General features: G+C 36.5%; 1 protein-coding gene across 1 annotated transcript in view; it reads left to right on the forward strand.

The window, feature by feature from the left end:
• GRIK1 (glutamate ionotropic receptor kainate type subunit 1) overlaps positions 1 to 14,168 on the forward strand; it is a 360,508-nt gene that overhangs the window by 225,721 nt on the left and 120,619 nt on the right. Inside the window, exon 3 of the mRNA XM_041734902.1 lies at positions 1,932 to 2,189. Coding sequence (XP_041590836.1) covers positions 1,932 to 2,189 — 258 coding nt within the window. The remainder of the gene's footprint in view (positions 1 to 1,931; positions 2,190 to 14,168) is intronic.

Below are 14,168 nucleotides of genomic sequence, written 5' to 3' on the forward strand. Positions count from 1 at the left end.
CCCCAATGCTTCTTAAAACTGGTAATTTTCCGGCAAACAGAATTCAAAAAATTGATTTTCTGTCAAGTCATATTAGCATCCCAGAGCTACATATTAGCGGGAATCTCAATCCATTGCCCATGTTAGACAAAACAACAATTCATATACTCTCATGCTCTCATTTTATCTTACCAGTGAAAACATAACCAGAATATAAGCTTCTGAAGACAATGGCAATTTACACTTACTGCGCTTAATGCAGAAAATTATGTCTTCATATCTCAAGTAGAAATTTGGTACCAAAGAGCAGTCTCAGAAAGTTTTCCTTGTGAATGACTGCCAACATTTTCAGTTACATAGATATTTACAATATGGCTTTCAAAACTTTATTACTTTATTATTTTTTCTCTCTAAATCAAGTCAGATAATTTTGACAAATTATATCTATACAGTTTTTACTACTTATAAATTTTGTTATTACTTAATCCAAATATTTCATTATTATCTCTTGGCAGTTCCAAATTCTTTTAAATTAGTATTCAAATATAAATTTGAAATGCTTTTAAACTTATGTAATAATGCCAGCATAAATTTATGTCAGCATGAAATGAATAGACACTATTTTACATGGTTATAGAAGATAATTGGTCCCAGTCTTTCTGGAAGGAAATTTGCTTAATATGTATTGAGTAACACAAAAATATCATTCCATTAAATTATAGCTGAAATCTAAGAAAGTAATGTAAAATTCAGAGAAAAATATAAGAACTAAGATTAGTAGTATAATACTAATTGTAATAACAAAAATTAGGGGCAGCTTAAATGTTCAAAAGCATCAGAAATAGTTAAATAAATGATGACCTATCCATGGAATGGGCTATTCTGCAGACATGAAAAATAAATACTTTTGAAGACTTTGTAAGGGGACTTGGGGGGAAGGTGTGCTTTTAGTATTAAATTCAGTATTAAACGAAGAAAGTGATGTATCATACTGTATCTATATAAATGATTTATTTTCTTATAAACTGGAATGTCAAAATATGAATAGGTATTTTCCCAAGATGACGAAATTACAGGGCCTTTTTTTCTCTCCCTTATACTTTAAAATATTCCAAATTATCTCAATGAGTGTATAAAATCTTACACTGAGAAAAATAAATGTTATGAATTAATTTTTAAGTACATATTGACTTGATTTTCTTAAGCTACATGTCGGCTGATGTTGAGGTAGGGAGAGGCCTCACCTTGAGCTGGGTCCCTGGGCTCGGGTACAGAGCCAGTAACCCTGACTCACTCCGTTGTCTGTGATATTAGTGGCTTGGACCAAATGGCTTCTAAGATCTCTTTAAGTTATCCTATGCTATTATTCTATAATTAATTAGGTACCAGTACCACTTACTATTCTTTAGCAGTTTTTTTTTTTTTCTTTAGCAGTTTTTCAATAGCCTGGAATTCCTTTCTGAGTTTGGAAAGATGGGAACTAAAGTACTTTGCAGCCACCCAGAGAATCCTCTGAATTCTTAGACCACATTAATATTCTCATTGCCACCCTGCCATAGGACAGAACTTCATTCACATGAAATTCACTTGGCAAATGTCTTGTAGAGCAGCTCTGAACACCCCTGGGTTATGCCACACCAAGCAGGGGATTTAGACCCCATCTGGTTAAAAATAATGGTGTGAGACCAGCCACTCATTTTTGATTGCAAAGAGTTGGCCCTGTAATGTGTTGCTAATCAGTGCCACATTCAAGTCTCTCAATATTTTAGTATCTCGGGGATATTGGAAGTTGATTAAGCATATTTTTCTCAACATACAGTTGGAGAGTGGAGGAGAATTTCCAACAGCGAAAATAAAAAAATCATAAAAGGAAAGATGAAATTCACAGCTCTCTCCTTCTCTCCCCCCTTCCCTGCCCTCCCTCTCCACACCTCCTTGTCTGTGACCACTAGCCTGTGACCAGCTGGCTCTTGGTGTGGCTGCTCTCTTTGGCCCTTCCCACAGTTCCTCTGTCAGTGCTGTGCAGTCAATTTGCAATGCTCTCGAAGTTCCACACATACAGACCCGCTGGAAACACCCATCGGTGGACAACAAAGACTTGTTTTACATCAACCTGTATCCAGATTATGCAGCTATCAGCAGGGCGGTCCTGGATCTGGTCCTCTACTACAACTGGAAAACAGTGACGTTGGTGTATGAGGACAGCACAGGTATGGGATTTGCATGAGACCTCACCTGGCCATGTTGGGTCTGAACAAAGGGAATCCAAGTGTTCTAAAGGCATTAACTCCTCAGGTGGGGTGCATGAGAATGCTCCTCTATATGAAGCTAATTGGAGTATTCTAATTTAGGAAGGCCATGTGTCATCGTGCCCAATTTCCTTGGATCCTTGCTGATGATCCTTCTGTCATCATACTTAGGAGGATGTTTTAAAAGAGATATCACCTTATTGATTTAGGTTGTAATCCAATAGAATATAAAAGATGTGATTTCATCTCTACAACTTTATTAAGACTGTGATCATGACTCCATTCCTCAAATAATGCAGAGAAAGTTGGAAAAGGACTATCAAATATGCTTCCAACTTGATAAGTAACTAAGTAAATGTTACATGTTAGAAAAGTTTCTAAAGTAGGTTAACAAAGAAGAATGTAGTAGGTGGTTATATCAATGAAACTGACCATTTCATAGGAAAAGGACTAAAAACCTTTCATATCCAACTGTTAATAAAGCTCGCATTGTTCCACTGCTTATTTTAGGATGCAGAACAGAACTGTGGTGCTTAGAGCTTCCATCTCACTAGGCAATTTCTCTAATCTGCCCCCATTTCAAGTTTCTTTTGCTGGCACCTTTCCTTTCCGCCTTCTGGTCACATTTTGAAGTTTGTTGGAGCTTAGGCTCCCTTTTATCCAGTTAAATCCCCATGCCAGTGACTCTCCTTTGTCAAGTCCTTCTAATTTAAAACTGTTCACCATCTTGCCCTCTTCATCTCCATTAACCCCAGCACCAGTTTCCCTGAACTCCCTATACCTCACGTCAGCTTAGATGAAGAGTCCACCATTCTTTACATACTTTATCTGGCTCTTATTGAAGTAGAGTTGACACACAACGTTACACTAGTTTCAGGTGTACAACATAGTGATTCAACAAGTTTATACCTTATGCTATGCTCCCCAAAAATATAGCTACCATCTGTCACCACACAATGCTATTACAATGTCCTTAACCATAGTCCTTAGGTTGTGCCTTTTATTCCTGTAATTTATTCATTCCATAACCAGAAGCCTGTATCTCCCACTCCCCTTCACTCATTTTGCCCACCTCCCGCCCCACTTTCCGTCTGGCAACCATCAGTTTGTTCTCTGTATTTATGGGTTTCTCTTCTCTTTTGGTTTGCTCATTTCTTCATTTGTTTTGTTTTTCCACATATGAGTGAAATCATATAATATTTGTCTCCGTCTGACCTATTTCACTCAGCATAATAGCGTTCAGGTGCATGCAAGTTGTTACAAAACTAATTCTTTTTATAGCTGTGTTATATTCCATTACACACACACACACACACACACACACAGGAATATATATATGTATATATTTTTATTTATACACACACCATAACTTTTTTATCCATTCATCTATCAATGAACATTTGAGTTGTTTCCATATCTTAGCTATTATAAATAATGCTGCAATAAACATAAGGGCACATATATCTTTTTGAGTTAGTATTTCATTTTCTTTGGGTAAATACCCAGTAGTGGAATTGTTGAATCATATGGCATTTCTATTTTTAATTTTCTGAGGAACCTCCATGCTGTTTTCTATAGTAGCTGCACCAATTTACATTCCCACCAACAGTGCATGAAGTTTCCTTTTCTACATTTTCACCAACAATTATTCCTTTTTCTCTTTTTGATACTAGTCATTATGAGTGGTATAAGGTGATATCTCATTGTGGTTTTGACTTGCATTTCCCTGATGATGAGTGATGTTGAGCATCTTTTCACATGTCTGTTGGTCATTGGTAGATCTTTGGAAAACTATTTAGGTCCTATGCCATTTTTAATTGGATTATTGGGTGGGGGTTGGTGTTGAGCTCTATAAGTCCTTCATATATTTTGGATATTCACCTTTTATCAAATATTTTATTTGCAAAAAAAAAACACAAATATTTTATTTGCAAATGTCCTCTCCCACTCAGTAGGTTGCTTTTTTTTTGTTTGGTGATGCTTTCCTTTGCTGCACAGAAGTTTTTTATTTTGGTGTAGTCCCAATAGTTCAGTTTTGCTTTTGTTTCTCTTGCCTGAGGAGATGTATCCATAAATATGTCCCTTTCTGAAGCTGCCCATTAACTATGCATGATCCTCCACACAACCTCTAAGATGGTGAACTGCCTCATTCCACATGATAACACTCAAGTATCACTTCTTCCTTAAAGCTCCCTGAGACCACCATAGGGTTCAATGGCACTTTGCAAATTCAAGCATTATATTACATGTTTCAATTACCAGTTCGTACATCTAGGAGACTAGGAATTCCTAAACATTGGGCTTTTATCTTATTTATTTTTCTAATCTGCCACCCAACACAATTATGGCATATAGGGAAGTAGTTAGTAATTATATGTGCAAGGAATAATACTATTTACTTTCTATGAATTGTTTCTCCAAGAATTAAAATTAACTCCTTCCTTGATCTACAAATTTGGTAATAAGATTGAGAAAATTATCTGTGAAAATTAATAAAGCAAAGCACTTACATTTTTAATAGTATTTCATTTTTCATTGTCCTTTTCATCAAACACTAGTACTTATTACTTCTTGGAGGATGACTAGTCCACTTTGCACTAAACTCTGGTTCCATTTTAAACTGTCAGATAAAAGTGACTGTTCTGGTTAGAAAAATGCTTTTATGTATTTTCTTATACCTCATCTCATTTTAGAAAGAAGTGGAAGTAGGTGATTGGATATATAACTTATGAATATTATATTCAAAACAGTTCTACAGGGAAGGATAAGCCATAGGCGGTCACATTCTTAAATCTTCATCTGCTTGCTGGGAAGAAAGAAACATATAATCAAACAAATTCCACAAACATATTTAAAAAGACTTGACATTGAATATTATAATTTGTAGGGCTGGAAAAGTTTTCCCTTCCTTCCTTCCTTCTAGGATCTTTGGCTAGTCAAGCAATTAAATTGACATGAGGTAGATTAACAGGAGGAAAGCAAACAAAGTTTAATAAGATGTATACCACGTGTAAGCATGGGAGACACCCAAGAAAACTAAGTAGCTCTCTGAAATAGCCAAAGCCATTTTGTCTTTGCTAAAGACAAAAGGTGTTAGGGATATAGTCAGTTATGGAAAGTTATCAGGAAAAGCACAGTGAACAAAAGTAAGCTTATTATTTATATTTAAGTCCCTGCTTCCTCCATTGAGTAGAATTTCTAGAGATTGAGTCATCCCATCTTCCTGGTACAGTGGGAGACACCTTACAAATTAAGATTTCCCTTACACATGTAAATGTCTTTTATAAAAAGGTAACATCTACTCAGATTTCAGAGTTTCATCTGTCAGCTGTTTCTTAATAATAAACACCTTATAATAATCCCCATGCCAAAAAAAAAAAATAATCCCCATGCCAAAGAGACACATTTTGGGCTGGCAAATTCCACTCCCATTCAATTATAAATGTAAGTGCAGTCAGATCTTCCATGTTGCTTACCTTTGTAAATAGAGAATCGCATGACCTAAAGTCCTACTATTTCTCATCATGTAGTACACGCGATAGTACAAATTTTTCTCGCTATCTCTACCATCTCCAGCAAAGCAGGAGCATCTAAAGGGAGAACCAATTAGTGAATAATATTAAAACTTTTAGACTTAAGAACTGAACTAAAAGTGTGAGCTAACTGTCATAGATTTAAAATTCTATTTAGACAAATACAATTTGTAAAAGGATAACAAAAGTTGATGTCCTAACCAACCTGATTTCAGGTGAGCACCTGTAAGTGATGGGCATTTTGCACAGGAGGAAGCTCAAACTATCATTTCTATAATTTTTATAAGAAACTGAAATCTGCTTTTCATCCCTATTAAGTTCACCTGAGCCCAGTTGCTCAATAAATACTTGCTAAAGTTGAAAATCCCAGATGAGTTTGTATGTTGCCCATTAAATTAGAAATGATTCATGTTAAAATTATTTTGCCCACAAAGAAATTAAAAATGTAAATGAATAATCAATTGAGCCATTAATTTGGAACCCAGAGAGTAAATGAGAGTAAACAGGTCAACTGAGATCAATAAAAGCAGACATCTTTTGCCTTTGAGTGGGTTTAATACTGCTTGACTCAGGATTTTGGTTGTAGTAATTATCAAGCCATAAAAGGAGAAAACTTAGTAAACCTGAAGGAAAAGGAAGGACTTAGGTGTGCTCACCACCCGCCCTCACACCAGAATTAAGTACCCATTAAAAACACTTTACTGGGATTTGTTTAGGAGTTTGTTAAATAGCCTGAAGCCAGCACAGATGTCTGGGGGACCAAATGGCCCAGAACACCCATTGAAGTCAAGGGGAGCACTGTGCTTATCTCTAAGGACAAAATTCAATTCACTAAATACTAGCAAGCAGAATTCTGTCCTCTGGAAGTGAAAATGTGGAAAGACCCTAGAGAACTGTTGGGGGAATGAAATTTTGTTCCGCTTCATCTCTCTCTCTCTCTCTGTTGCCTGGATGTTCTTCCCATCAGTCACCTACTTCTCTCTGATTCCCACATTCAGAGGTGACCCTAGGCAATGAGAAATTGCTGCTCATTGGTCATCCCTCTGCTTCATTAGACCCCTGGTGGACGGACGCCTGGCTTCTATCCCTTTGCATACATCAGAAAGAGCTGAGAAGCTGAGCACCAAATGCAGTGTGGAGGATAGTCAGCAGTTTCTGCTTTTTCAAGGCCAATCTCGGTGAAATGTAGCCCCAACTATTCCTGTAGAACAGGGGCCAGCAAATTACTTTCTCTAAAGGGCCAAATAGTATATAGCTCATGATTTTTGGGTCATATGATCACGACTATTTAACTCTGCCAAGGTAGCAATAAAACAGCCATAGGCAACATGCAAATGAATGAGTATAGTGTGTTCCAATAAACCTTTATTTATAACAAAGAGGCCAGTGTGGTGAGATCAGTGAGAGGGGAAGGGTAACAGGAAAGTAGGTCAGAAAAAGCACCATATAGATCATGGAGGATTTTATAGACTATAGGGAGAGCTTCTGCCTTTCATGAAATGGGAAAACCATTGGAAAGTTTTCAGGAGTGACATGATCAGATTTACATCAAAGAAAGATCATTCTGGCTCTTCTATTGATAATACAATACAGGCAGCCAAAGGTAAAAATAGGTAGCTTCTAGGGATCCTTGGGTGGCTCAGCGGTTTAGCGCCTGCCTTCAGCCCAGGGCGTGATCCTGGAGTCCCGGGATAGAATCCCACATTGGGCTCCCTGCATGGAGCCTGCTTCTCCCTCTGCCTGTGTCTCTACCTCTCTCTGTGTGTGTCTCTCATGAATAAATAAATAAAATCTTCTAGAGCTTCTAGAGAAATCAAGGCAACTGAGGAAGGTAAGTAATAGAGGAGTAAAAAATCATTAGTTTGTAGAAATATTTTGAATGTTGAACTAGCATAATGCCCTGAAGAAGTGGAGGCTGGCTGAGAGAGAAATAAAGGAGTCAAGGGTGAGTCTAAACTTTTTAGCCTGAGCCAATCAAAGGAGTTATCATCTGAGGAATAGGATATCAAGAGTTTGTTCAGTCATAAACATAGTGGGTTTAAATTTGTGATATCTACTGCATTCAAGTGAAGGCAGCTTCACTTGAATATACATTAGGCAACTAATATATAGAATGTGGTGTGAGCTGGAGATACAAATTCAAAAGTCCTCAGCATATAGATGGGACTAGATAAAGCCTCAAGGAAATGAGTTCTGGCCAGATGCCTCTAGCCCCAAGTTGACAACACATAGTCCTCAAGAGGTCTTTTTTTTTTTTTTTTTTTTTTTTTTTTTTTTTTTAGCTATGGTTGCCTTAAGTCATTTTTCTCAACACATAAGAGCCATGATAACTATCACTTGAAACATTATCTCAAAGCTTTACAATGAGTATTAAGTTGAAATAAGGTTAATTTGAAACAGTGATTGGAAGAAACAGTAAATTCAAGGAGAAAACACAAGAGAAATGACAAAAACAAATATCACAATACCTAAATTCTTGGGTTCTGATTGTGTGCCACACATTCTTTTAAATATTTTGTATAATTAACTCATTTAATATGTTCAACCACTCCATGAATAAGTGAAATAACTGTTCTTATGGTCATATTTAAATAGTGACTTAGATATTATGTTTATTACATTTCTCTCTATCTTCCCATAGAAAACAGAAATAATATATTGTCCAAAACCAATTTCGACAGAGTCTTAAAATTTCAATGTGAAGAAAATTAGCATTTTGGTATAAACGACCAAGACAAAATGAAAGATATTCAGTATGTAATCAGTGCCAATAAAACAATAAGTAAATCTTTTCCTTTTCAGCAATCACAACTCACCCCGTTGAATTATGATGACTATTTGTGCTAGCCAGAACACTTCTGCTACATGCCCTCCCACAATTCCACCTGAAATAGCTGAGGGTGGAAGTCCTTGGCACTCAGTAGCAACAAGATAATAAATCATAGCTCTTTTTTTTCCCCTCTGTCTTCACTCTTTTCTATCCTACCTATCTACCCACTCCAGTCCTCTGCCCAGACCCTATTTAAATTTTCAGAATTCTGTTTGGAAACCAATGTTTAGATATTGCATGGAGGTATATTATTTTTAGTTACCATTGATATCAGCAAAAATTCAAGACTAAAATACCCTGGTTGAGCTAACTGCAACACAGTTCATCTCAAATATTTTGACTAGGTTCTTCTTTGAGGTCCTTTGATCAAGGGACACAATTTTTCTTTTGGGAAGTCTCTAGCTTTTTTTTTTTTTTATGCACTTTTGAAAAATCATATGTATGAAGATCTGCACTTAAAAGTGCTGTATTTCCCCCAGGTAATTCACTCACTTACCCGTTTTCCATTTCTCAGTTCTGATTTTTCCTTCCCTCTGGAGGGTACATAGATCCCCTTAAGAATCCTATTAGATTTGGGTGTATTAATATACCAACAAGTTTGTGAAATGCCATTTTACATGTTTCTAAGTATGAATGAAGAGGAAATTAATATTTAAAATGTACAATCTTATTTGTGGGTCCCAATGGTTTATTACATTCATTTTTATGGCATCAACCCCACTAATGTGGTTTAATGAACAGGGAATTGGATTAAGACTCAAGAAAACCTAGGTACTTTTCTTTTGAACTAATACTCATTAAATATAACTAAACTGTCCAGAAATGAACTGGGCTGCAGTGTGAGGAGAATTTCTCAACTAAAAAGGTGTTCAGCAGCAGCTGTGTGGAGGGGGGGTCATGCATCAAGTAGGGCTTTGACCTTTAAGATCCCTTCCATTCCTGACATCTGTGACTGATTTTCAGAGCCGATCTAAACAATTAACCTCACTGTGTCTCACTTTCCTTACTGTAAAATAGCACTGACACCTTTTCACCTTGAAGGTATATTCTGAGGTTTATTAAGATATTTATAAAGCATGTAGCATCCTTCATAAAAGGAGCGATGTAAATAGCAAAGTTTATTATTATTTAAGGAGAAGGCATGGGAAATTTTAAACACTCACTGGAAATAGCAGCTTTTTTTTTTCCTCCTCCATATGCTCCACCTGTTTCCAGAGTCACTCCCTGTGCATGCAAATCAGCATTTTTCTGTGTCATGTCTGAGTGCACAGAGTGGATAGGTGGCCAAAACTAGTGTTTAGAATTGGCTATTTGGACATTTTTGAAAGTTATCTCCATATGCAGAGCCCAGCTCAAACTCATGTGAAATAAATAGCCTCTTGCTCTGAAATGCTTTTAAAACCAAAGATGTGGTTTCCAATCGCATTCTTGGGGGTGGTAGTGGAGGAAGGAGGCAGTGTTCTTTTATATCTCCATATTTACTCTTTTTATTTAGAAAGATGTGAACTTAGAAAAAAAGATGCCAGAAAAGTACAATGAACTCCTGTATGCCTTTCATTTAGGTTCAGCAGTTGTTATCCTTTGGCTACGTGTGTCTTAATGCTCTGTGATTTGCTCAATATAAAACAATTACAACAACAATAGTGGTAATAAGTAATAGTGTTGTTGAACCATTTGATAGTAAGTGGTAGACGTCATGACCTTTTTATCCCTTAAATGCATTTAGTATGTATTTCCTAAGAACTAGGGCCTTCCTTGTTATAACCACACTACAATTATCAAATACAGGAAACTTAACACTAATACCATACTACTGTATACAAATAGGATAATAGTTTTTTTTTTTTTAAATGCTTTGCAGAGATGAGAGAGTCTAGGGGAGCAGATATTTGCTGGCCAGAGGGTTCACTGCAGATTGCTCTAAATAACTGAGGCTTTCCCAGTGACTAGGATATGGTTCTTTCCCAGGCACAGAAGGAGCTCCATGGGGTGCTTTTGGCCAAGAGCTTGTGGGGTGCTTATGGGCCTTTGGGCTCTTTTTACCTGGATGGAAGGGACTCAGAGCCAGCACAACCCTCATGCAAGTCGCAGGTGCACCTCACAGCCTCTTCTCACAGAAAAAGGCTGATCCAGGTTGCTGTGTCTGCACTGATCACTCTCTGTCTCTCATATATATATTATATAAAAGGTCCTTCAGTTGGGTTTGATTGTCTCCTTAACTACATTTTATTTTTCAAATGCCTCCACCGTGGTGGGCTAGAAAGACTACCAACATCACCAGATTTGCATGCATCCTAACCCTCCTCTGCAGCTGGAGTCCCATCCTGGGAGCACTGGGTCACATGTCGAGGCTTGCTTCCAAACACAGGGTGATCACTAGCAAAGTTAGGAGTTGTGCCTAAATCAATTTCCTTTCCCTTTGTTTAGCAAATAATTTTTAGCTATTCTTTACAATGAACTGTAAGTGATTGATGGATTGCTGCAAAATGCAAATGAAAGGGAACTCTTTCTCTAATTTTTTTTTCTCCCATGGGTGGGGGGAAGGCTTTTAAATTATAAATTCTACAATGTTTTCTAGTGAAGGCAGAAAGGCTTTTTTTTTTTTCTCAAGCAAACAATTGCTTTGGGAAAAGAAATGTAAACCTCACTTTTCCACCTTTGTTCTTTCCACGTCACCACCCCCCACCCCCTCACACACACAACTTGGTCTGTAATCTTAAAATCTGCTGAGTTTCTTCCTAGGGCAATTCACCTGCAAGCAGACAAACTGAGAAAATTAGGGGCTTAGTAGCCAGTATATCCAAAAGATAAATTTAGACCAATTAGAAACAGTCTTTTGTACTGAGTTCTCCTTTCTCCTCTATTGGTATTAAAATAACTTTTGGGAAACAGTTGTGAAAATGCATGGTCACCTTTTTTGAGAAGAGAGCAAAATGTCATTAATGGCCTCATTTGCCAACTAAAGATTGAATGTTTTATGCTAGTCCGAAGTTTTTCTTTCTCTATTTATTTATCCAGTTATTTATTCGTATAGCTAAGTAGTTATTCATTCATCCAGTTAGATGGTTTACCTAAAATTTAAAAGTCAAGAGGGTCCACCAATTTGGTAAAAAGAGTCTGAGATTGGGAGTCAGAAGGTAGATCTGGCTTCAAGATCTGGACCTGTCACATAATAGACTTACCAAGACCTTAGGGTCTCAAGCATGTTGCTCTATCAGCCTCCAACTGCCTCAGCTTGTAATTTGTAAAAATTGGGTAGAAATTGATGTTCATCAACAAGAGTTGATTGAATGAAATCCTCTATGGGCCTTTTTTTTTTTTTTTTAATTTTGCTTTTTATACCACTTTTCTCCAACCTGGGGACCTTAATATAAAACCAAACACTGGTGAACTGTTTTCCTTACTAATTCTGAATTACTGTAAATTTACAAGTTCTGCTAGCAGTTCAACACTTAAATAGATTAAGTCATCTCTGACACGTGGTAGATTTCATGTAATGAAAACACCTGAAATAATTAGTGGACTACACTGAGCTTATCAAAATAAACTTGGAAAACAAGGCTGCAAGTTGTTACTAATGTACTGTAATACTTATCTTATGAATTACCAGTACATTGTTTATCATGTTTCTAGCTATAGAGGAACACCTGAAGCCCCTTCCTTAAAGCAAGATGGGTTCATGTCCCATGGCCTGGGTTTAGCATGGGTTTGGGAATATAATGAGCATCCTGGAAATGTTTTCCCATAAAAATTAATGACTGAAATGAGAAAATGTATTCAACTTTCAAGTATCATTAATACCATTAACATGGGTAAGTCATCCTTATAGGAAGATACACTTCATGGTCTACATTTCATTCAACAAAAAACAAAAGATCAGTTTGTTGCAGCACATGAAATGCACTTTTTAAATGGTTTTCTCATTTTATTTGAAGGCCACATGGTTCCCCTTTGCAGTCATGCTCAAGTATAAAAAAAAAAAAATAGCAACTATGCAATTGCAAAGCAGGAAAGCAATAGAAAAAAATGCAAAAGAGATTCAAGTAGCCAGGAGTAAAAAAGAAAGGGGGGTGGGTCCCTGTTTCTATTTTTTTCCCATTTCATCAAATAATTCAAAGCTATATCTGTTCCCTCAGCACCAGCAATCTGTTGTAATCTTGAACTGTGAAGTAGAAAGATTGAGTGCTGGACTCACAGGCAACAATTGGAACTCATGGGCTCCTACTACCTTTGTTATTCTGACAAGTTATGTAACTGCTCTGAGCCTCTGTTTCCTTGTTGGAAATAACAAAGATAATAATGCTTACTTCACAGGATTATATCAGAGGATTAACAAATATGCAAGCCCATGTGCTATTTTCTTCCATTTTTAGTAGTCATCAGTGGCTCAGTACTAGTGATCCTAGGAATGAAGAGGATAAGTAGCTCATTACCGGTATTTGGGAGTCTTCAACCACAACAATTGCTTTGAAAAAAAAAAAAAAAAGAAAGAAAACCAAGAGTCCAGAAAGGCTTTCATTCTAACAATTTCAATTATTATGTAAAAAAAACACTTTTTTTAAAAAATAATGAGCAGTAAATCTTGTTATGGTTCTACAGATCCTAACCACTACTGCCCTCCAATTGCTTGCATCCTTTTGACTCTGAAGAGCAGCTTAATTATAGTTATTCTATGTACTTCAGAATGCAACCTATCCAAGATGTTAGAGGAATCTTTTAACATCTGAGCCACAAAAAAAATGTGGCTGGGTGAAGGGATAGATAACTAAATAAAACAAGAAAATGAAAGACATGTATCAAGGCCAGAGGTAGCTGGCATCTGTGATAGTGCATACCAAAATTTCCATCTGAATACTGATAAAGCTTCATATTTCCTATTGATTACTTGAAGTTGACAAATCCTAAAGATACAGAATGGTGTAATTTTTTTAAAAGTTCAATTTTCCAATGTGATGAGAGTCCTTGACTGAGAGCCAACATCATGCAGTGCAGCAATCACAAGTTAATGTTAGGGGAAATAAGACAGGCTTTATACAGATGTTTGTCTTGCCCCAGTAAAGTATGTCAATTAAAGAATGATGCAGCTCAGTAGATTCACACTTATGGTGGAATCAAACATTCTCCATCAAGTTAGTTGGGTCTATACACTCTCCCGCAATTATCAATGGTGGATTTTAAAGGAATTTTGTTTCTGCTTTTATTATCATAATCTCTAAAAACTCTATGGTCTTTTTTTAATTAAGAAAGGATTTTTCAATTCATTGTTCAATCATATTAGAAAGAGAACGTGATGAGCCATTTCTAAATGGTTTATATGGTAGGAACTGGAAAATTATATAGAAAGCCCAGCTAATTAGCTGGTAAGCAGTATGCTATACATAAATACTTGATGAAAGACTTACAGAGGTTTATAGACCCAAGAAATTCTAGTGTTCTGTTGTCTGTTTTTTTGTTTTTTGTTTTTTGTTTTTTGTTTTTTTTACAAAAGCTTTGTCTATTCCATTGAACACCTTTGGAAACTTCCAGCAACTTTTGTCTATAAAAGTTTTACAGTTACAGACTTGGTTTGTTAAAGAT

The sequence above is a fragment of the Vulpes lagopus genome, chromosome 20, assembly GCF_018345385.1.
Source record: "Vulpes lagopus strain Blue_001 chromosome 20, ASM1834538v1, whole genome shotgun sequence".
Taxonomy (NCBI): Eukaryota; Metazoa; Chordata; class Mammalia; order Carnivora; family Canidae; genus Vulpes; species Vulpes lagopus.